General features: G+C 37.6%; 1 protein-coding gene, 1 non-coding gene and 2 pseudogenes across 2 annotated transcripts; 2 read left to right on the forward strand and 2 right to left on the reverse strand.

Annotated features, from left to right (window-relative positions):
* Positions 1–1,037: 1,037 nt before the first annotated feature.
* Positions 1,038–8,793, reverse strand: LOC121253522 (annotated as a pseudogene).
* On the forward strand, positions 4,577–4,682 carry LOC121253788. The gene has a single exon (XR_005938506.1). It is a non-coding gene; the product is annotated as a small nucleolar RNA R71 (small nucleolar RNA).
* A 4,296-nt stretch (positions 8,794–13,089) lies between the features above and the next one.
* On the reverse strand, positions 13,090–13,889 carry LOC121253523 (uncharacterized mitochondrial protein AtMg00810-like). Its single transcript, XM_041153526.1, has 2 exons — positions 13,751–13,889; positions 13,090–13,478 (listed from the first exon to the last, which is right to left on the reverse strand). The coding sequence occupies exons 1-2, from the start codon at positions 13,887–13,889 to the stop codon at positions 13,090–13,092; spliced, it is 528 nt and encodes a 175-aa protein (XP_041009460.1).
* A 1,023-nt stretch (positions 13,890–14,912) lies between these two features.
* LOC121253524 lies at positions 14,913–22,149 on the forward strand (annotated as a pseudogene).
* The last annotated feature ends 963 nt before the right edge of the window (positions 22,150–23,112 follow it).

A 23,112-nucleotide genomic window follows, 5' to 3' on the forward strand; every position in this document is an offset into this window, starting at 1 on the left:
ATTGGGTTCAAAAGATTTTCTGAGAATGTTCTTGTCATGCAAAGTTTTCATATGTTCCTTAGTTAGCTTAGAATTCTCATAGGCATCCCTTCTTAATTCTTCTAGTTCAAAAAGCTGCAGTTTTCTCGCAGTACCAGCCTTATCCACGTCAAAATTAAACCTTTTTACAGCCCAGTATGCTTTGTGTTCCAACTTAACAGGGAGGTAGCATGCCCTACCATAGACTAGTCTATAGGAAGACATGCCAAGAATTGTCTTATAAGCAGCTTTATAAGCCCACAAAGCATCAGTTAACCTCAATGGCCAATCTTTTCTATTTGGATTCACTGTTTTTTCAAGGATATGTTTAATTTCCCTATTGGCTAATTCGACTTGACCATTTGTCTGTGGGTGATAAGGTGTGGACACCTTATATTGAATTCCATACTTTTTCAAGAGGGCTTCCATGGGTTTGTTACAAAAGTGTGACCCATTGTCACTGATAACAGCTTTTGGCATGCCAAACCTTGATACAATGTTGTCTTTCAGAAATTTAAGTACAACATGATGGTCATTCTTTTTGCATGGAATAGCCTCTATCCACTTAGAGACATAGTCCATAGCAACCAGAATATTATATATATATATATATATATATCCAAAGGATGGAGGGAAAGGTCCCATGAAATCCAGACTCCAACAGTCAAACACTTGTAGGATTAAAACTGGTTGTAAGGGCATCATGTTCCTTCTAGTGACTCCTCCCAATTTTTGACATTTGCACACCTTTTACAAAACTCAAAGGCATCCCTAAACATGTGTGGCCAGTACAACCCAGACTGAAGTATCTTTGCAACTCTTTTTTTAGCAGAAAAATGTCCACCACAGGGTTCAGTGTGACAGGAAGTGAGAACTGAGGGTATATCAATATTTGGAACACATCTCCAAATGATTTGGTCAGATCAATACTTAAACAGGTAAGGGTCATCATAAAAAAAATACCTGACCTCTGTTTTGAACCTCTTCAAGTCTTGGGTAGTCCACTGTGAAGGTGTCATTCATGTCACCAAAAAGTTCACAATATCAGCATACCAAGGGATATACTCAACTGATAAAATGTTTTCATGAGGGAAAGAGTTAGAAATAGATAAGAGAGATGTAGCCTCTATGAAAGTGAGTCTGGATAAGTGGTCAGCCACTACATTCTCTACTCCTTTCTTGTCTTTAATTGTAATATCAAACGCTTGGAGGAGTAACACCCATCTGATCAATCTTGGCTTTGCATCCTTTTTAGTCAACAAATATTTCAAAGTTGCATGGTCAGTGTAAATGACCACAGGTGACCCAAGGATGTATGCCCTAAAATTTTCTAAGGCAAAAACTATTGCAAGGAACTCTTTCTCTGTGGTTGAGTAGGTTTTTTGGGCCCCATTCAAAGTCTTGCTAGCATAATAAATGACATGGGGCTGCTTATTTCTACGCTGGCCAAGCACTACTCCTATGGCATATTCACTAGCATCACAAATTATTTCAAAGGGTAAGGACCAATCAGGGGGCTGTATTATTGGGGTTGTAGTGAGCAACTCTTTGAGTTGCTCAAATGCAGATTGTTGGTCTGTGGTCCACTCAAAATCATTATCATGCATAAGCAATTTACATAAGGGTTTAGAAATGGAACTAAACCCTTGTATAAACCTCCTATAGAACCCTGCATGCCCCAAAAATGACCTAATATCTCTCACAGTTTTAGGTATGGGAAGTTTAGAAATTGTCTCAATTTTTTACTTGTCAACCTCAATACCCTTAGAAGACACTATGTGCCCTAGCACTATACCCTGCTGAGCCATAAAATGGCATTTTTTCCAGTTGAGTAGTAAATTCTTCTCCTCACACCTGGACAAAACAGCTTGCAAGTTAGTTAGACATTTCTCAAAAGTGCTCCCAAAAACAAAGAAATCATCCTTGAAGATTTCTAAGCTATTTTCAATTAAATCACTGAATATACTGAGCATACATCGTTGGAAAGTTGCTGGAGCATTACACAGCCCAAAGTGCATCCTTTTAAAAGCAAAGGTCCCAAAAGAGCAGGTAAAGGTAGTTTTCTCTTGATCCTTAAGGGCTATTTCAATCTAATAATAGCCTGAAAACCCATCTAAGAAACAATAGAATGCATTTCCAGCAACCTTTTCTAAGACTTGGTCCAGGAATGGTGAGGGGAAGTGGTCTTTCCTAGTGGAAGAATTAAGCTTCCTATAGTCAATGCACATCCTCCAACCCGTGGTCACCCTTGTAGGTATCAATTCATTTTCTTCATTTTTTACCACAGTCAATCCTGATTTTTTTAGGACCACATGGATGGGGCTGACCCATTTACTGTCATAGATAGGGTAAATAATACCCACATCTAAGAGTTTAAGCACTTCATTTTTCACTACCTCTTTCATTGTGAGATTAAGTCTCCTTTGCCTTTCCCTAAATGGTCTGGCATCCTCTTCCAAATAAATCTTATGGGTACAAATCAAAGGGTCTATACCCTTAATGTCTGCCAAAGTCCATCCTATGGCCTTTTTGTGTTTGGTCAGGACCTCTAATAATCTTCCCTCTTGATTTTCAGTTAAGTGAGAAGAGATTACCACTAGAAAAGTATGGTGAGGCCCCAAGAATGCATATTTCAGCTGGTCTGGTAAAGGCTTGAGATCCAATGATGGGTTATACTCTTCTGAAGGTTTCAGGGTTGTTGCTACTGTGGGTAGCTATTCAAACTTGAGCTTCCACTGTGATTCAGCTGGATTTCCTGCAATAGATGCAGAGAATAATTCATTAGTTATGTCATTTGAATCGTTAATATATTCTAACTCAATTAATGAATCAATGTGCTGATAAGTCAATGGGCAAATCTTTGAAATAATGTTGTCCAACAAGTTCAATTCCTGTGCTTCTTCCACTTCTTGGGGTTGCCTGCATACATTAAAAATATTTAGCTCCAATGTCATGTTCCCAAAACTTAGTTTAAGCACACCACTTCTACAATTTATTAGAGCATTAGAAGTGCCCAGAAATGGCCTTCCGAATATTACAGGTGCTTGAAACAGAGAGTTTGTTGATATATTCATGTCCAGAACAGCAAAGTCCACTGGGTAATAAAACTTATCAACCTGCACTAAAACATCCTCTACTACCCCTCTAGGTATTTTAATTGACCTGTCAGCCAGCTGTAGGGTAATAGAGATAGATTTCAACTCCCCTAAGCCAAGTTTTTCATAAACATAGTAGGGTAACAGATTTACACTAGACCCCAAATCAAGTAATGCATGCCCAATTTTTGAATTTCCAATCATGCAAGCAATAGTGGGTGAACCTGGGTCCTTATACTTGGGAGGGGTGTTGCTTTGTATGATTGCACTGACTTGTTTAGTGAGGAAGGCTTTTTTTTCCACATTCAGTTTCCTCTTAATGGTGCACAAGTCTTTAAGAAATTTTGCATAAGTGGGAATTTGTTGAATAGCATCTAACAATGCTATATTTATTCTCACTTGCTTAAAAACTTCAAAAATTTCAGCATGATTCTTATCTTTGTGCACAGGGGTTAGCCTTGTGGGAAAGGGTGCAGGGGTTTGCTAGTTTTTCACCTCAGGTTCAACATGCATAGGGTTAGAGTCCTTACCAATGATGGCTCGGTCAAGAGTGGGATTTACCAGAATTCTTCCACATCTCAAAGTTGCCACAGCTTTTACTGGTTTAGTATTGGATGTCTCCACTGCTTCTGATACTTGATGAACTTGCCCCTGAGGGTTAGGTTGTGGTTGAGCAGGGAACTTTCCCTTCTCCTGAGTGCTCAAGGTTGTGGTCAATCTTGTTAAAGACCCTCTAATATCATTGATAGCTTGAGAAGTCTGATTGTTGATGGTAGTCTGCCCTTGAATGAATTGTTGGAGGTTTGCTACTATTTGATGGACAAAGTCCTCAAGGTTCCTCCTCTACCCATAAGCTACTGCAGCAAGATATTGAGATGATCTTGATGCTGCTAAATGTGAGTTCAGTGCATACTGAGATGGGTCAGGTGCATGACTGGGGAGTTGAGCTGATTGCTCATTCCTCCAACTCAGATTTGGGTGGTTCCTCCAAGAGGGATTACACATGTTGGAAAGGGGACCTGGAACAGATTTAGAAATAAAATTGACAGGGTTAGATTGATCTAGAAGAACTTCCCTAAAAGCTAAGATTGTAGGGCAGTCACCAGTGGCATGCCCTATTTCTTCACAGATGTTGCATTTTTCTGGGATTTTCTAAATAACTTGAATTTCCTTGTTTGTATCTATGGTTTCCAATTTCTTAGAAAGTATAGACACTCTAGCATGCAAATCATCCACTTCTTTCAAGTTATATTTTCCCCCTCCAGTTATTTTTAAAGGTTCAGTTCTGTCATACACATATGAAACATCCCATGACTGGGCATTTTCAAACAGGTAATCAAAGTACTTGAAAGCCTCTTCAGGTTGTTTATTAAAAAAATTCTCCATTGCACATTGTCTCTACGAATTGTCTCATCTTAGGTTGTAAACTCTCATAGAAAAAACTTATTGTCCTCCAATTTTCATACCCATGGTGAGGACAAGCATTGAGTAAGTCATTGAACCTCTCCCAACACTGATAAAAGGTTTCAGTGTCTTTTTGGGCAAAATCCATGATTTGCCTCTGCAGTGCATTGGTTCTGTGTATAGGGAAATTTTTTTTTTTAAAACTCAGTCTGCATCTCTTGCCATGTTCCTATGGATCTAGGCCTCAAAGAATTTAGCCATGTTTTGGCTTTGTCTTTTAATGAAAAGGGAAATAGCTTGAGTCTGATTACAGTACAAGTTCGATCCATGAAAGTTGAAAAACTTCCTCAAATTCTTTGATGTGCAAATATGGGTTCTCAGACTCCATAACATGAAAATGAGGTATAAGGGGTATCATGCCAGGTTTAAAACTGAAATTATTCGCATTAAGAGGTTGTATAATGCATGAGGGTGAGCTAGTCCTAGCAGGTTGCAAATAATCCTTGAGAGTCTTGTTATGGTTTCCCACTCTCATCTCTTCTTGTTCTTCTTCAGCCATGGTACTAAGACTCTCGGAGGATGACTCGAATGAAAGTGACTCACAATCAGAGTGGGAAGGTCCCAAGTGCAAGAGGTACTGTGTTCATGTGTAGTGAAGGTCCCAAGGTCAATTTCACAAGGACTAAGACAACTTATGCTTCAAGACTGAAAAGAAAAGAAATGGAAAATGTATCTATCTAAGAACACCCTCTTAGTCACTGTTTTGACCAAGGGCAATTCTTTAACAGAGTTGCCCTCTTCCCAGTTGCCCAAAGATTAAATAGGAATGAAGTAAGATTGGCCTACACTTCTATTAAATCAAATTACACAAGAACTATAATAAAACTTGTATCAAACAAACTCAAGCAAATTAAATGAGCGAAAATGAATTTTGATTATCTAAAGAAAATAAACCTAAGTCTCGGGGAACCCTCTCACAATGAGTAATCTAACGAGTTCATAATCCCATTGTCTTTTGCAAATGTTAATCCAGTCTAGGGTGAAACATTTGGATAATGGATGAAATGTACGCTCAGAAAGAGAAATAATAAAGATATTCTCAATAAATTTCTATCATTCCAATTCGATAAACACATTTAGAGAAATGGGGGTTTCACCTTTCAAGCATCCAACGTGCTATCAATCAACAAAAGATCAAAAAAAGTAAAAAAAACCCAATCCTTGACTTGATTTGAAGATGGATAGCAAACTTAATGAAAGGAAACAATCGCCACAATCTGGGAATAGATACCCTTAAAAATAACATTGCTCGATGGTTTCCCTTGACTTAGGGTTCAGATATTACTCCCCCTTCATCTCAGGATTCCCAAGTTCAACCAAAATGAAAATGAAAACAAACATTCCTAAGAAAACTCAACAATGAAAACAAACCCTAGTTTTTTCTTCTCTTCTTCACCCGTACCAAAACAACACACCCCTCTGATTCCCCCTCTTTGCCTTTTATCCTCCGCCTTTTCATCCTTTGCCGCACCCTTAACTGAATCCTCATCAATTCCATCCGGTTCCTAGAGTGTAGAATCTGTAAGAACAACGTAGAGAAAGGGTTAGGTTTCGAGTAATGGAGCATCTGCGAATATCCTCAATGTAGTGCGATGGTGTAGTGGGAATCCTGAGTGTGAAATGACCATATTACCCCTTTATCCTTTCCTTTTGACTTCGGGCTGTCCTTTTAGTAAAAAGTGATGTGTAAGTGAGTATTTGTAGTGATTTTCAGGTAAAATGTCTTAACTAAAATACTCTCTTATTACAATTTTTTCACTTAATCAGTTATCGAACCTGATGTGTTGGAAGCATACGCAATCTGTACCCTTCAAGATCCCTCGCCTTGATATCCTGTCTGTAAATGAGAGCTCGGCAATCCCTAATCTTGCCTTGTAGTTCAATTGTTATCCTCCCCACTCTATATGGATCGTAAACCTGAAAATTCTTTATGTACCCTGCAAGTAATTGTACAACTTAATGAAACTGGATTGGCCCATAAAAAAACAAACTAGTCATTCTACAACATGCAAAAGATAAACCAATAGTCTAAAAAATTGGAGGAATAGGAATAATTTGTAGTTCTTCAGCAAACTTGGAGGAGAAAAATGAAAATCTATAGCAACTGCTCTATACCATGCGTGGTAAAGCTTCACTTATGTAAAGATGTTGTTTGACATATAGCCCAACAGACATTTGTGCACATGAGAGAAAATTATATGTCGAAATCATATGTTGACACCCTTGGAACAACCAAAAATCTACAAATTTTAAAAATAACATCTTGGGAAGAAAATCACCCACCTTTATCGAAAATAGACAATTAAAAGTTTTGACCTTCAAAGAAACAACTCCTTGTATCTTCCCCTTTTATATGCTTGTATCTGCTTTTGCTTTTTAAATTTATCATCTCATTCCTCAATGATATCACAGTATATCTTGGCGACGAGTGTGTACCCACATGAACCAAAACCTCTCAAGTAGCGAAGGCATGTCATTGCTGGCCACCCTCGGTAATCGTTGTTTACACACCCCTGGGAGAAAGCCATTTTAATGTTCCCTTCATAAAGAAAACTGCAAAACATGATGAGACAATTAGGAGTTCATAATCCTGAGATGATTTAGTTATAACTGGTTGCCTTGTAACGTTTTCTTTTTTTTTTTTTTTTTTTTTTTTTTTTTTTTTTTTTTTTTTTTTTTTTTGTAACACTTCCTTTATTGAATAAAACCCTCACTTTTGGAGGAATACCCTGAATACAATGACAATAACCAATCAAAAGATTTTAAACCAACCAAACATCATATATATACCATAATAAAAAACTATGTGCTGACAGAGTAAACCTTCTACCATGCCCCTTCAACCCAAGCGGCATCTAACCTTCCGTAACTGTGCCAACCCACTCCATTCCATTCGAATAATACCCTTCAGCCTGTATGGACATTCCTCTATTGTATACAAGTTTATATTGCAGCCACTACTTCCCATTCGAGCAAGGAAATCCGCTGCCATATTCCCCTCCCGAAAGATATGTTGAAGTCAAAAATTCAGCCTAGATAGAACACTTTTGACTTCCTCCCAGAAATCCTCCAAATATCATATGTTGCATTTCCCTTTTTTAATCCAATTAACTACCAACATTGAGTCCATCTCAAGAATAACATTTGCATAACCCATACTATGACACTTCTGAATTCCCATCAACAAAGCCAACATCTCCGCTTGATTATTGGTGTCCCGACCCTTACTAGCAGCAAAAGCAAACCTCAAATTTCCACATGAATCATGCAAGATTCCACCAACACCTATGTCCCTGGATTTTGCAAACAACTTCCATCAACATTGAGCTTGAACCACCCAGGGTATGGTTTATGCCAAGAGATAGGAATAATCATTTCTTTTCTACTGGATCTAATCGACAAGTGCAACAGAGCAAGCACCTCTGCATCTCTTCTCCCCAACCGGGACCCAGCTGTCAACTTCATTCCTACCTAGTTGACCCAGTACTTGACCGAGCACCACAAAGAAATTGCAGAAGCTTTGGACCCTTCCATTCTTGCCGAGCAACGCCAACACCATAAACTCCAAGAAATGATTACTGGAAAAACCCCAAGCAAATTTCCCATCTGCGAACACCTGGATGCACGCTAGAACCAAGCCATAGTTGCTTCTTTCCAAGACCGATATGCAATATATGGGATGCCAAAAAAATGAGAACTAATTTTCCATATATTTGAAGCCATTTTTCCTCCGTAAAGAACATAATTTAAATCCTCATATGCTCCCTCAGGACAACACTCGCACTTAGACACCAAAGGAACTCTAACTCTTCTAATCCGGTCATCCACACCTAAACTGTTAGTTAGTGCTTTCCACATTAAAATAGAAAATTTCTTGGGCAGTGCCTTGTTCCATATCCATTTCGACCACTGAGTTTTTGGAGCTACAACCCGGACAAAATTCCAAGCACTCTTGGAAGTAAAAGATCCTTCCAGAGATCCTAACCAAACTAGTTTATCCAATCCACTTCGTAATCCCCCTATCATAGAGACTATAGAATCTGCTTGTTCCTGTCCCACTAGCTGTACAAAAAGGCCAACATTCCAGCTATTTTCATCCATGCACTGATTTACCACCAACTTCATATCACCAATGAACTGATGCCATTCGCACAAAGGACCAGAATCCAGCCATATATCCCTCCAAAACGAGACCTTTCATTCTCTGATAAGCCATTTCGAATTCTTTAATACAGTTGGGATTTCTTTAATAATCATTTTCTAGAAACTGGTGCCTCTAGACTATGAAATTGTCGAAATATGCTGATCTTTAACATACTTATGGTAAAAAAAACTCGTCCACAAGGAATCCAAACTCAATAACTTCCACGCAAATTTAAGATGAAGAGATCGTTGCACATCGAATAAATTCCGCAATCCCATTCCCCCCTCATCCACTGGTCTACAAATGCAATCCCAACTAACCCATTTTCTTTTAGCTTTACCATTGACAGAGCCCCAAAAAAAGGAACTAAAGAGCTTGTGCAAGGTGCTGATAACTGATTTAGGAACTGGAAGCACAGCCAACAGATGTACTGGCAAGCTTGATAAAACATGTTTCAAAAGAATGAGACGAGCACCGTTGAAAAAAACTTTACTTTCTACCCTTCTATTTTCTGCCGAATTTTCTGAACCAACTCCTCAAAATAAATCCCTTTCAGTCTACCAGTAATATTCGATACTCCTAAATATTTTACTGGAAAGCTGCCTTCCAAAAACCCGTAAGCGATAACAACCCACGACATCTCTGAGAAGAAATTCTCTTAAAGAACAAAATAGATGATTTTGCCGCATTCACCTGCTATCCCGACCATTGCGCATATAATCCAAGAGTATCATTAAATTCCTTAACTAATTTTTTTCCTCCATTTGCAAAAATGACCATATCATCTGCATAAAGTAAATGGGAAATGAAACAACCATTCCTGGTGTTTCCATGCTTCCATATGTGACAGGATCACGATATGCAGGCGTCTCTACTTAACATCTTCTTGAAACCTCTCTGCATTTTTACTTGTAAGCATAACCCATTATGAAGAACTGTTTGTGGTTGAGAAATCAGAAGAAGCAGAGGCTGCTGTATAAATCCCTGATGAGCTGAGGGGTCATTCTCAGGATTTCTCCACTTTTTATCTTTAGGATTACATGTTCTCGTACGAATTCAAAGTCAAGGAAGCAAAATTTATTTTTCAGGATCTGAAATTATCTGCATCAATCCTTGCAGCTGTCTTTTTTCTTTTTCTTTTTCTATATATATGTATATATACATATATATGGACTGGTTTATATATATATATATAAACCAGTCCATAAACCATACCTTCATCACCCTTATTCCCAAGAAAAGAACTTCAATCTCAGTAACTGATTACAGACCATCAGCCTTTGCAATGACCTTCTTTGCAATGTCCTCTACAAAATCATTGCGAAGGTTATTGCCAACAGACTCAAAAAAATACTACCCCACCTGATTTCTGAGACTCAAAGTGCTTTTATACAAGATAGACTAATTACTGATAACACTATTGTGGCCTATGAACTATTACACTCTATGCAAAATAGGATGAGGAGGAACGAGGGATATATGGCACTTAAGCTTGACATGAGTAAAGCCTTTGATAGGCTAGAGCGGAATTTTCTAGAAGCTGTGATGCTAAAAATGGGTTTTGACAGTGGTTGGTTTGACCTCATTATGCAGTGTGTTACCTCAGTGTCCTACTCTATCCTCATTAATGGATCACCTCAAAACAACTTCACTCCTTCAAGGGGGATCAGAGAGGGAGACCCCCTCTCTCCCTACCTCTTCATCCTTTGTTCTAAATTACTAAGCTTTGCCTTGAAGCAAGCTGAGCAAAGAGGTATCATCTCAGGATTTCCTCTAACCAGAGGCTCTCTTTCTATTACTCACCTCTTTTTTGCAGATGATAGCCTTGTTTTTTGTAAGGCTCAGCGTAATGAATGGGAAAGGCTACATGGCATCTTAAGTTCCTATGAACAAGCTTCTGGCCAAAGACTCAACCTAGACAAAACCTCAATATTCTTCAGTAAAAATACCAGTCTGTCTACTTAGCAAACCATAGTGTCAATGGCAGGCATTCAAGCTTCGGGCCCCTTTGACAAGTACTTAGCCCTGCCCTCTTACGTTGGGAAATAGAAATTCAAAGCCTTCCATCCAATAATTGACAAGATCCAATCCAAGATAGGAAGCTGGAAGACAAACCTGTTGTCACCAATAGGAAAGGAGATTCTCATGAAGTCTGTTATCCAATCCATTCCAACCTACTTAATGGGCATATTCAAGCTACCTAAATGCATCTTGAGGAATCTCAATAAACTCATGCAATCCTTCTGGTGGGGGCAAATAGAGCATAAATCAAAGGTACATTGGCTTAGCTGGAAGAAAATAGGCATCTCCAAGCAAGATGGGGGTCTCGGATTCAGGGACTTTGAAAACTTTAATCTAGCTATACTGGCCAAACAAGGTTGGAGATTACTCACCCATCCCTCCTCTCTAGCTGCTCAAGTCCTTCAAGCTAAATACTTTCCCCATACTGATTTCCATAATGCAAAAGTCAAGCCTTATGACTCTTTTGTTTGGAAAAGCATCACTGCAGCTCGACCTCTCCTCCTTGAAGGCCTAATCTGGAGAATTGGCAATGGAAGATCAGTCAAAATTTGGTATGCAGATGGATCCCCTCCCCTTCCTCATTCAAGATCCAATCTCCTCCCAAAATCCTTGATCCCGAGGCAACTGTCTCTAATCTCATTGACCATGACACTCGAACACTCCTTTCCTACATCTCATTTTCAATGAAGATGAGGCCTCTTTCATCTCGAAACTTCCTATTAGCCCCTGTAATAGCACTGATAAGTTAGCTTGGAGATGGACCACCAATGGTAAGTTCTCTGTAAAATCAGCATACCACCTTCAAGTTTCTATCTCCTCATACAGTCTTGGTCAATCATCCACCCCTCCAAACTCTGCTGGTTTATGGAACCTCATCTGGTACTTAGATGTCCCCAATTCAACTAAGATGTTCCTATGGAGGTCTACCAAAGACATTCTTCCCACAAAGTTTAACATGTACAAGAGAAAGGTGATTGACACACCCCTTTGCCCAATCTGCCTCCTTCAACCCGAGACAACCTCCCATGTTTTATGGTCGTGCAAAGCTACCCAGGATGTCTGAAGCTGCAGCTCTAGAAGAATTAAAAAATACAGCATCAGTGAGGCTCCATTCAGCTTGATCTTGGACAATCTCCTTTCTTCACTTCCTGTGGAAGACCAATCTATTTTCGCACATACCACCAAACTGCTCTGGTATAGAAGATGCAAATGGGTGTTTGAATCCCATTTCCTTTCTCCTCAACAATTGACAAACCAAGTTACCTCTATTTTCTCAGAGTATAACCTGTCAAAGAGAGTCCAAGTGAAATAGGTCCCTCCTACCCCCCACTCTCTCTTCTCAATGGTGCAAACCCCCTTTCAACCAATTCAAAATCATTGGGATGCCGCCATTGATAAGATCAACTACAGAGTAAGTATAGGAGTGATCATTAGGGATTGGAATGGATGTGTCATGGCCACCTTAAGATCCTCATGTGCCTCATTCCCTGACCCTTTGCTGGGAGAAGCTATTGCAGCACTACGAGCAGTCAAATTCTGCTATGCACTAGGCCTCAGCTCCATCATCCTCTAAGGAGACTCTTTGAATGTGGTTAATGCCATTAATGGCCACGAGGTCAGCTGGAGTTCTATTGGCATGCTCATACTTGACATGAAGAAGTTGCTTCTATTGGTAGGAGTTAGGAAAGTCTTGTATGTTCCACGCCAGTTAAATACAGTGGCCCACTGCTTGGCCAAAAGTTCACTAGATCTCCCTTCAAAGTCTATCCATGTAGAGGATTATCCTCAATGTATCCACAACCTCCTTGGTTGATTTATTAATACAAGTGCACCTATTTCTCAAAAAAAAAAAATATATATATATATATATATATTACTTTGAGCTATAATAAATTATTCTCATCGGTCATATTTGGTGATACACGGTAGAAGGACCAAATCAGTATTTTATTCGATTAAAGTCTCGTCCAACTGCCTTCTCACTCCTTTTCCTCGAATTTCTCTTCCCTATTTCAGACCTGACCTTGGTTTTTCTCTCCCTCTTCTCTCTGTTTTCTCACTTCCCTAGAACGATTGTCTCTCTGTTCTATGTAGAACAAGATTAATGGTCATATATAATGAACTCAAATGATCACAATGCAGTGATGGAACCTTGGTTAATGGAACACCAAGATCTTTGAGAAGTAGGAACAACCATTTTAACTCTGCTGCAGTAGAGGCCATAGCCCTATACTAAGCTTCTGCACTTGATCTTGATGTTGTAGGTTGTTTCTTTGCACTCCAAGATATGCAATTAAGAAAGGTACAAAAACCTGTTGTAGACCTTCGTGTAGTTGAGCAGCCAACCTAATCTGCATCTGAAAAACCATATAGATCAAGTGAACTATTGGACATAATTAGAATACCAAGAGTGGCAGTGCCTTGTACGAATCTTAAGATCCTCTTAACCAACTGAAAATGGGTTGTTGTTGGAGCTTGCATAAACTGGCAAACATAGTTCACACTATAAGAAATATCTGGTCTTGTAAATGTGAGATATTGCAGACCTCCCACGAGACTTCTATAGGTTTTGACATCAGTAAATAATTCCTGGGAACCAGATTTCTGTTGTGCTTTTTTCGGCATTGGAGTTGATAATGGCTTGCTCTCATGCATACCAGCTCGAGTGAAGAGATCCACAATGTACCTGTGCTGTGAGAGAAAGAGATTAGAACCATATTTATGAACCTCAATGCCTAGAAAATGATGAAGAAACCCAAGGTCTTTAATTGAAAACTAAGTACCGAGCTGTGTGATTAGCCACTGAATTCTTTGTGGTTTATCACCTATCACCACTATATCATCTATATAAAGTAGTAGAATTAGTACTCCATGTTCTAAGTGTGAAACAAAGAGACTAGGATCTGCTACACTCGAGAGGGATTGTTGAAGGCTTGGCCCTGATTTGATGCTTTGGATCCATTTGAGTTTCCTTGAGCAAAACCTCATCCCTTGGAAGTGAAGGAACCAATTTGTTTCCTGTTTTTGTAAGACTTCTGTCCATAGAACACCATTGATGCAGGAGTAGCATCAAGTTTGTACTTGTCAGCATAACTTTCAAGTAAAGTTACTAACTCAGAGTATGAACGGACAGGAGGCCTCATCATTGTGGCTGTGAAGACCACAAAATCCTTGCCAAGACCATTGAGGAGTCACCAAGACTTTTTGAGGTAAGAAACTAGCTTGCTAATAGCTGCAATCTCATCACAAATGGTCTTGAATTTTCTGAGCTATTCACTTAAGGAATCAAATCCTTTGGTGATAGAGGTGAGTCTTTGCTTAAGAGCAAGACTTCAATCTAAGGATACTCTTGCAAAGGCATGAACAAGAGCATTCCAAACTTCTAAGGCAGCGTTTAATCCAACTACAATGCATAAGACCTCTTCAGAAAGTGTTGTTGTGAGCCAACCTTTGACTAGCCTATCAGACCTACACCATTTCTAATGGAGTGGATGTGGCTGTGAAGTGGAGGACTCATCAAGGATGATTTGTGGTGGAGCTTAAATTTCACCATTGATGAATGCTTGGAGATCATAACTCTCAAGTATGTTCAGCATTTGGGTTTTCCATAGCAGAAAATTGTTGGAGTTAAGTTTGAGAGAGACATAGTTTGAAACATTTTGTGAAACTGGATATGGTTAGGGATCTGAATTATCAGAAGACACAAAGGATGATGATGAAGTCATTTTTGAGAAAAAAAAAACCACTATCTGTCAATACGTTGTGGCTCTGATACTATGAAAAAATACTGAGATGAAAACTATCTCACGCATTGAGATAGAGAGGGTGTATATTATTAACATATATAGGAAATTACAATTTGTTATCTAAGGAAACTATACACAACTAAAGGAAATAAGAATGAGCTAAAATCAAGGAGAAAAATAAAACAACCTAGACTTTCCTATAATGGACTAACAATTGACTATATACATATGTACTGTGATTTAGTAATCTGACTTGATACTTGCTGATTTGATGCATGTATTCCTTATACGTTCCTAAATCCAAAAATTCTTGAGTCCCTTTTCTTGCTGGTTCACGTCATCCTAGGGTTGTGTGATTTCTTCTTTCTCTCGTCTTGGCTTAAGAACATTTTGCAGCACTCTCTCGGTTAGGGTTTCCTTCGCATGGCTGGTGCTGCTAGCTTTTTGAGGAACAAGCTGTTGTTTAAGGAGTTCATGAATGTAAGGATGGTTGTTAGAGCGAATTTGGTTAGGTATTGGGAGCCCACGATGGTGAGCAATATCCTTCATCTGGTGGCGATCTTGTTAAGGGATGAGGGAGACTGGGATTGGTTCATTAACTTGAGTGCTTCGGAATCTTGGATTATCCCTTGGTGACCAAAGACGATAAGGGAACTTAAAAACTCAATACTAGTTGAATTTTGGATTTTGCCACTACCAATAGGCTCTTAGGTATAAATCAAGTTGCTTTGTATTGGCACTTTAAATTGTGAAATGGGTAAGACCAGGGGTGGAACTAGGATTTGGTGTGTGGGGCGATTAGCAAAGTGTATCGTATGTAGGGTGAACGTTAACCAATATTTAAAGTAGCAAAGTGTGTCACTAACATTTAACATTAACCATATAAGGTAGTTATCTAGGGACAACTAAATTATTCAAGCCCGTCAATCTGAACCTCTCACTTGAGCTCCATCGGACTTAAGTGAACGATAAAAATTAAGATAGAAATAGATATGTAAGACTTGTTGAAATAAACGATAAAAATTAGTTATGTGGTTTTATCTTTGTCTTCACTCCTAATTGTTAATTCGATGGTAGTACATATGTACTTACTAATAAACTAATCCAACTTAATAATTTAGCTAGTGGAAGACTTGAAAATAAAAGTGTAAATAAATAGGAAAAATGAGGTCGTAGATTTACCAAATAGCTTATAAAAAGAGACCAAGAGATTTTATTGCCTCTTATGAAATGTGAAAAAAAATGAGAATATAAGATTTTAATAATGACAAAAAATAGGTGCGAGTATGAAAATTGTAGAAAAACTAAAAGAAACCTAGACAACTAAGTACTAAGTAAGATTTTTGAAAATATTTTAGGGGGCCAAATTATCTTTATTAAAAAAACATATACTAAAACAAGTTTTTAAAAATTTTGGTTTTTTTTTTCTTTGGGGGGGGGGGGGGGGGGGGATCGCCCCCCAAGCATCAATGTAGGTCCGCCCCTGGGAATGACTTTAAGTAGTTTTTCTAAAAAATAGAGCGCATGTCTTTGAGAGTAGAAAATATACAGTTATATGTGGGTGATGGTTTTTCTTGATTTGGTGTTTGTGCATTTTTGTGGGAGTCAAGTAGGTGCCAAAACTATTAGGTGGCAACTGGCCTCGAACCTGTTTCTGGTCATTTTGAGCCCAAAAATTAACTAAAACAGCTGGGTTAAGTGCAAAATAAAAATAAAATAATAATAATTTACAATAATACAAATTATACATGGCTAAGTTGCAACTAATAATTATAAATAAGCCATTACAATAATACAAATTAAGTGAAAACTATTACAAAATTATAAATTCATCTAAAAAATATTACAAGTCATCATATAATTAAATAAATAATGATAACACAATTAACTATTAAGGGAAAAATTATAGTAAGATTACAAGTAACGCAAGAATATCATTTCAATTTTTTAATTGACTTTGACATTGGAATTTGGGGTGGTCATGGTAGTGGAAAATTTAGTGAGCTTTGCAGTGAGACTGTAAGATCATAAAACCTAAAACTTTAATAGAAAAAAAAATAGAATTACAAACAAGAAACAAAAACAAAAAACAAAAACATATATTAGAAATAGAAAAATTACAAACATTAAAAGTACTAACCCAGATGATATTTGGATGAAAATGAGAATGAGATCATTGGGTCATTGGGATTAGGATTGGGCATATGACAGTGGGACTTTAAAAGCTAAAAAAAACACGAGAAAGAAAAATTAAAATTACCACAAATTATATAAATAACAAAAAATTATTAAGGGACAAATTGTACAAACCAATAGCAAGTGGAAATGGTGGGTCCAATACACATGAAGTCATATGGCAGTGGAGGTAGACGTTGTCTCACGTATCGCTATAACAATTAAATTTGAAATTAATACTGGTTAAATCAATATAAATAAATTAAAATAACAAAATAAATCCACGATTACCAGATCCAGGCTGATTACCACATTCCTTCTCGTAGGCCTCCTCAAAATCAAGAACATCTGGAACATGAATTAGGATCTCGTTGACCCAATTCTACATGCAAATCAATGCCTCCACAGTGGTAGGAGACAATAAACTCTTGAATGGATCCAATATGTACCCTCCGGTGCTAAATGCCGACTCTAAGGCTACGGTGCTAATAGGGATTGGCCAAGATAATATATCAAAGCCATGTGTAAATGGATGAAGATCTGCTACCAACTATCTATCTACCTCTGACTAAGTCTCTATAGGATGACGGACTAGGGGGTTTGCTCCAACCTCTCACCCCACTCTAACATGTGCCTTTTCCCAACCCTGGCTTCTAGAGGAGGCTAGGGGAAGGTGTAGATGCTGATATATTACCATCCCTGAACACAGCAAACTCATCAAACAATCTAGCAAAGGTCTGCCTAACCTTTGCCGCAATATGATTCGCCCATGCATTTTCATGCGCCAATCCCAAGCCATATACCATGCCATCAATCTTGTAATGGAAGTCAAGAGCAATAACCACATATAACAAAATATTCACCTTACAAAAATCTCCCAATACTTTTCATACTTAACTCTCATCATCAATGCTAACTCCCACATCCTAATTTAGTCACTCACGCACATATTTGCTTATAGAAATCATTGAATATAGGGTACAAAGAACGAGATAGCCTTGTTGTGATCTCGTAGAAAAGTTTCAAAAAGTCAACAAAAGTAGCAACAACCTCTCAATCATCATCAGTAGGCTTACCTAATCCCCCATGCTCATCAAAATATTTGACATATTGAATTTTGACATCACCCAGTAACGCAAATGCCCACTTATATTCTTGGGCTGCCTCCAACATCAAGAAGGTTGAGTTATATCTTGTAGGAACATCTTGACAAAGGTCATTCTAGAATGTTCTACCTGCAACCCTCACAACAATCTTGAATTTCTCCAATTTAGCAGGTGAAGATCTCACAAATCTCACAGCAATTCTAACTCATGCAACCGAGTCATCAAGGTCTTTCAAACCATGATTGACAATTATATTTAGAATACGTGCAGCACATCTCACATGCAAACACTCACCATCCAAGATTTTCTTATTTACCTCTCTAAGATAGGTCTTAAAATGCACCAATGTGACATCGTTAGATGGGGTATAACTGTAATTGTCACACCCCGTGCCAACCCCCACTCCTTTATTGCGACCTCCAATGCCTTCACAACCATCTCACCCTTGTGATCGAGAATTTGACAAAATTTTAAGTTTTTTTTTTTTTGTTTAATTTCCAATCATACAATAAAATGCATAGTCAAAGACAAATAATTATATTTTGAACAGATCTCCATGTATCGGCGGTGAGACAAACTCTTTGACACACCAATTGGCCCCTCAACAAATCTTTTTCTATTCTGTAATTGTTTTTATATCATTTGCAACCGTGTGGCGAGAAGGAAGGTTAAACTTAGGTTTCAAGCATATTGTAAACCTAAGTTCCAAGTACTTAGAATACGCTTGGAACCATTTCTCCTCCACAAACTGAAACGATAGCTTGTCCATGATGACCATAAGAGTTAGGTGTCTTCTACACTCTTCCGGATCATACTTAGTATACCCCTTCAATGTTGCAACCCCCACTACTCTCATCTACCATTTTTTTTTAAGTCCAATCTCTAGTATAGATTGACCATTCACGTGTAAAGATTTAAATATTGGATTCTTTTTGCAATATTTTTCTAAGTGGACCTTTAATTAGAATGTAGCATGTTTCCTATAGTATCATTCATACATTTTACCATAATGGTTACATTTAGTTTGTTGGTTATTAGGGTCACCACCCTCTAGTTTAGTGAAATGAGTACAAACTATTGAAACAATTTTCTTGCTCTGTGGGGACAAGGGGTAGGGGTAGGGTCTGTAGGGGTAGGGGCAAGTGTAGGGGTATGGTTAGGTGTTAGGGTAAGGGTAGGGGAGTTAGTACTAAAATCACAAAAATTTAAGTATCCATTCTCCAAAACTCACAAAAATCTGAAATGAAGCAAAGATCACTGCAACAATTAAAACCATGCAAAAATCACTCAAAATATAATGGAGTTTCGATATCGAAACCCTAAAACAGAACGTGTTTCATATCGAAACCCCAAATCTAAAATAAAACGGGGTTTGGATATTGAAACCCCTAACTTAATTTAGGAAACCTCTAAATTAATATATGGGTTTCAATATTGAAACCTCTAACGTAGTTAAGGGTTTCAGATTGAAACCCTAAAGTCACAATTTCACATGCACAATTTTGTTTTTACACATAACAATCAACAAAAAAAACCAATCTCCACACTCCACAACTCACAATTAACAATCTCATTCTCCAACTCCTTAATTTAATCCCATCCTTCATAACTAAGAAAAATTAAAAAAAAATGAAAAGAATAAGTACATTTCACTCCAAATCGAAAAAATACCTTCGGTGACGGACTAGGTGTGCAACGAAGATGGCGACGGTGACGGGTTGACAACATGTGATGGATGGAGCGTGTGAGAAAAAGGCTAGGGTTTCACATAAATGAGAGAGAGATGAGAGAGGGAGATCTAAAAGTGAAGACTGAACTGAGGGTAGGAAGGGGTCACACGTTTGGGGTGGGGGGCTGGGTTGGTTAACATCACTAATCAAAATGAGATTGTTTTGATATATGGGTTATTTTTATATAATATACATATACATACAGACATATATATATTTATATATAAAAGATACAAGGGAGGTGTGGGGTGGGGGAAATGCGGGCCGAGGTTGGCACAACCTACCCCCCCCCCCCCCCCCCGCCCCCACATTTGGAGGTCGGGCGTCCGCCCCACCCATGCGGGGGTGGGGCAGTGGGGTGCAGGGCCCCACCCCTACCCACTATAGTTGTGTTTAATTTTCAATTTTATTTTCCCCAAAGCTAAGTTGATTGTGTCTAATTATAGCATTTTTTTTATTAATTTGACTAATGTATTTGAAAATTTGTCTTAAAAATAAATATACTAGTCTAGGAATTACTCTCGATTGCCACTTTCTGATGCATTCAATTTGTAACTTCTTTTCTGTATCACATATCTGCTTTATACATTGTCAGCTATTCCAAGAAACCTTAATTTTATTTAGCATACAATTGTTTTTAATTTTGGTTGAATTATTTCAAAAGCAGCACAAGAATTATTTGCATAATTGAATAAATCTCTGCTTAAAAAGTGCAAATCCTTTGAAATCCACAGGTATCAAAGAGCTAAGCCTGTTCTAATTGATCTAGGTTTGTATACCTTGCGTAAATCGAAATGATTATGTACTATTATATGAAGGAAAATACTTCAGCTACAAAGAAATTATACAAAAATATATTCACAAACTAACATGACTTAATGTGATACGTTGGATCATAAAATTACTTTTACTGTAAAGTAGATCTAACAGATCCCATAAAATCATGTCAGTTTGTAGGTTTACTTTTATGTAATCTCGTTGTGTCTGTAACAGTTCTCTTATATAATCTTAGTTATTTCTGCATTTCAGAGAGGCATAATGTATGTTTAGGGACCCAATCATTCTGACAATTTAAAGCATGCTGCCTTTAGTTCAAGACCTATTTTTAAGTGTTTAAGGGCTCCTAGCAGTTGCTTCCATGCTACATTAGGCTCCAAATGTGAGCTTCATTCTTATGAGAATGCAAACCTGAAATTGGAATTTGATACAAATGCTTGTGCTTCGGATTTTTAAATGGTTATCCTACTTTTTTGGAATACCAAATGTAGGCTGTAAAAAAAATCAGAAAATCAGTTAAACCAGACCAGACTAGACTGAACCGTGCGATTTGGTCCAGTTTTTAAGCGGTTCGGTGGGGTATCGGTTCTTAAGAACCAAAACCGATGTTGTACCCATTTTCATATTTTGAAAATTGGTTTAAACTGAACCGGATCGGTATATATATTTATAATTTTTTATATTATATTATATATAGTATATGCTAAATTACTAATTAATATAACATGAAATTCTAATTTTATTATTCAAGTATATTAATATTATAGCATAAGATTAATAAAACATGTGATATAATATGAAATTAATCTTATATTTTTTAATATAACATGATATTTCTTATAAATTTTAATCTTAAAATATTAAATTAATATGATATAAAATTTTAATCTTAAACATAAACATTAGTATTAGGTTATTGATATAAACTTATTTTTGATAGATATATATACATATATATATCAATGGTAAATACATTTTTGGCATAATAAATTATAATATATATATATTTTTTGTAAATATATTTTTACACATTTGATTATATACACTCACATAAAGAGTGTCGAACTTATATAAACTATAGTTAAATTTAATACTATACTAATATGTATTAATTATTACAAAATAATGTACTTGTACTATAATATAAATATACTAATAGTTTAGTATATGTAAATATTATATTATTACTAACACAAATAATCCGTAAAACTGAAAAAATAGACCGGACTGGACCGAAATCGGAAAAACAGGAAGGTTCGGTTTCAATAGTGAATTAGTCCTTAAAATTTCAAAACTGGTGTATACCAATCCGATTCTAAAAAATGTATAAAACCAGACTGAACATGACCAGTTACACTCCTAACCAGATCTTAGTTTTTACCATGTAGTTAATCATGGGGGTATAATCATTGATTTCTTCAAGTTCCGCTTGGATGATGCGCTCCAAACCTTTTGGAGAGTTTTGTTTATAGGATGAGACAACCTAAGGGTAGTCCTCATGTATTATGCCAACTTTCTTCTTTCACTTTTAGAGTATTTCCATACGCTTGTCTGCAACGCCCTGAGTTCCTAAATACTACTGTAAATCATGGCCTCCACTTCATATTGTTGGACAATCCTCCCAAACAACACCCATATTTTCTTACTAGCGATGACTATCAAAGGATGGTAGACAACAATGCCTTGTTGTGAGAAAATTTGACAAGAATTAGCCTGTTCTTGAAAAGATTGATTCTAAGCTTTTGGGTCGAAATGTTGATGGATTTGTGCATGGTGGATGGATGGTTTAATCCCCAATGAAATGTAAACATGACTGTTCCACAACAAATCATAGCAAACACCATTGAACTCAGGCTAGGTCCTGTTGTGTAAAACGATGATAATAAAAAATATATAAGTGAGAAATAATCAAACAATCAATCACACAACACGAATTTACGTGGTTTGGCAATGTGCCTACATCCACGGAGCTGCAGAGGATTTTATTATATTGAGGAATCACAAAGTACACTGTTTGGGGAGTTTTTACTGTGCAACTCGTATGGCCACAATGTTCAAAAAACATATTTATAGGGTTACGCAATGGAAACCCTAATTTCCAATTTCCTGCGATATTCAGTTGAGCGACATGTCAAGCATGCATCGAGTGAACTCTCTGTTTGGCCTTTGCTCGAGCCGTCTATCAAGAGACTAACGAGCGAACTCTCGGCCTAGCCTTCACTCAAGTTATCTGTTGAGCGAACTTTCTATCTAGTCTTCGCTCTAGCCATCCGTCTAGCAAGGCTCGAGCGAACTAAACCAGGCTCCACAAACCCAACAATTCTCCCACTTAGAGACTGGTACAGCCAATACATCACCATATGCCTCAAAAACTGATATCCTCCACCTCTGCAACTCATAGCCCCCTGTCTTTAAGCTAGAAGACCAACTGAAGTTGCGCATAACTTCAGTTTCCCAAGTGTAACGCCTTTTGTCGACATATCAATAGGGTTCTTGCTTCCACAAATCTTCTCAAGTGTCAACTGGCAATCATCAAGTAGAGACTAAATGAAATGATACCTGATAGTCCTGGAATGAAATACAAGATTCTTGGCAAGGATATGACATCTGACTATCACTGTAGAGAGTGCCCTTTTGATTCTTCTTACCCAACTCCTCCAAGAAACCCTGTAGAAAAATCATCTCATTTAAAGTTTCTAACACGACATCATACTCAGCTTTTGTAGTAGACAAAGAGACCATCTTCTGCAAGTTAAAACCCCAAGACATGGCAGTACCACCTCGAGTGTATACAAAACATGTGGTACTCTTTCTACTATCGGTGTCTCCAACCAA

Source organism: Juglans microcarpa x Juglans regia, chromosome 2S, assembly GCF_004785595.1.
Source record: "Juglans microcarpa x Juglans regia isolate MS1-56 chromosome 2S, Jm3101_v1.0, whole genome shotgun sequence".
In the NCBI taxonomy this organism is placed as follows: domain Eukaryota; kingdom Viridiplantae; phylum Streptophyta; class Magnoliopsida; order Fagales; family Juglandaceae; genus Juglans; species Juglans microcarpa x Juglans regia.

Excerpts from the sequence above, each read along its gene's own strand:
- LOC121253523 (XM_041153526.1), bottom strand. The coding sequence starts at position 13,889 with ATGATGAGGCCTCCTGTCCGTTCATACTCTGAGTTAGTAACTTTACTT. Across the intron at positions 13,479-13,750 it reads CAAAAACAGGAAACAAATTG|GCATTGAGGTTCATAAATAT; the intron begins GTTCCTTCACTT and ends ATCATTTTCTAG.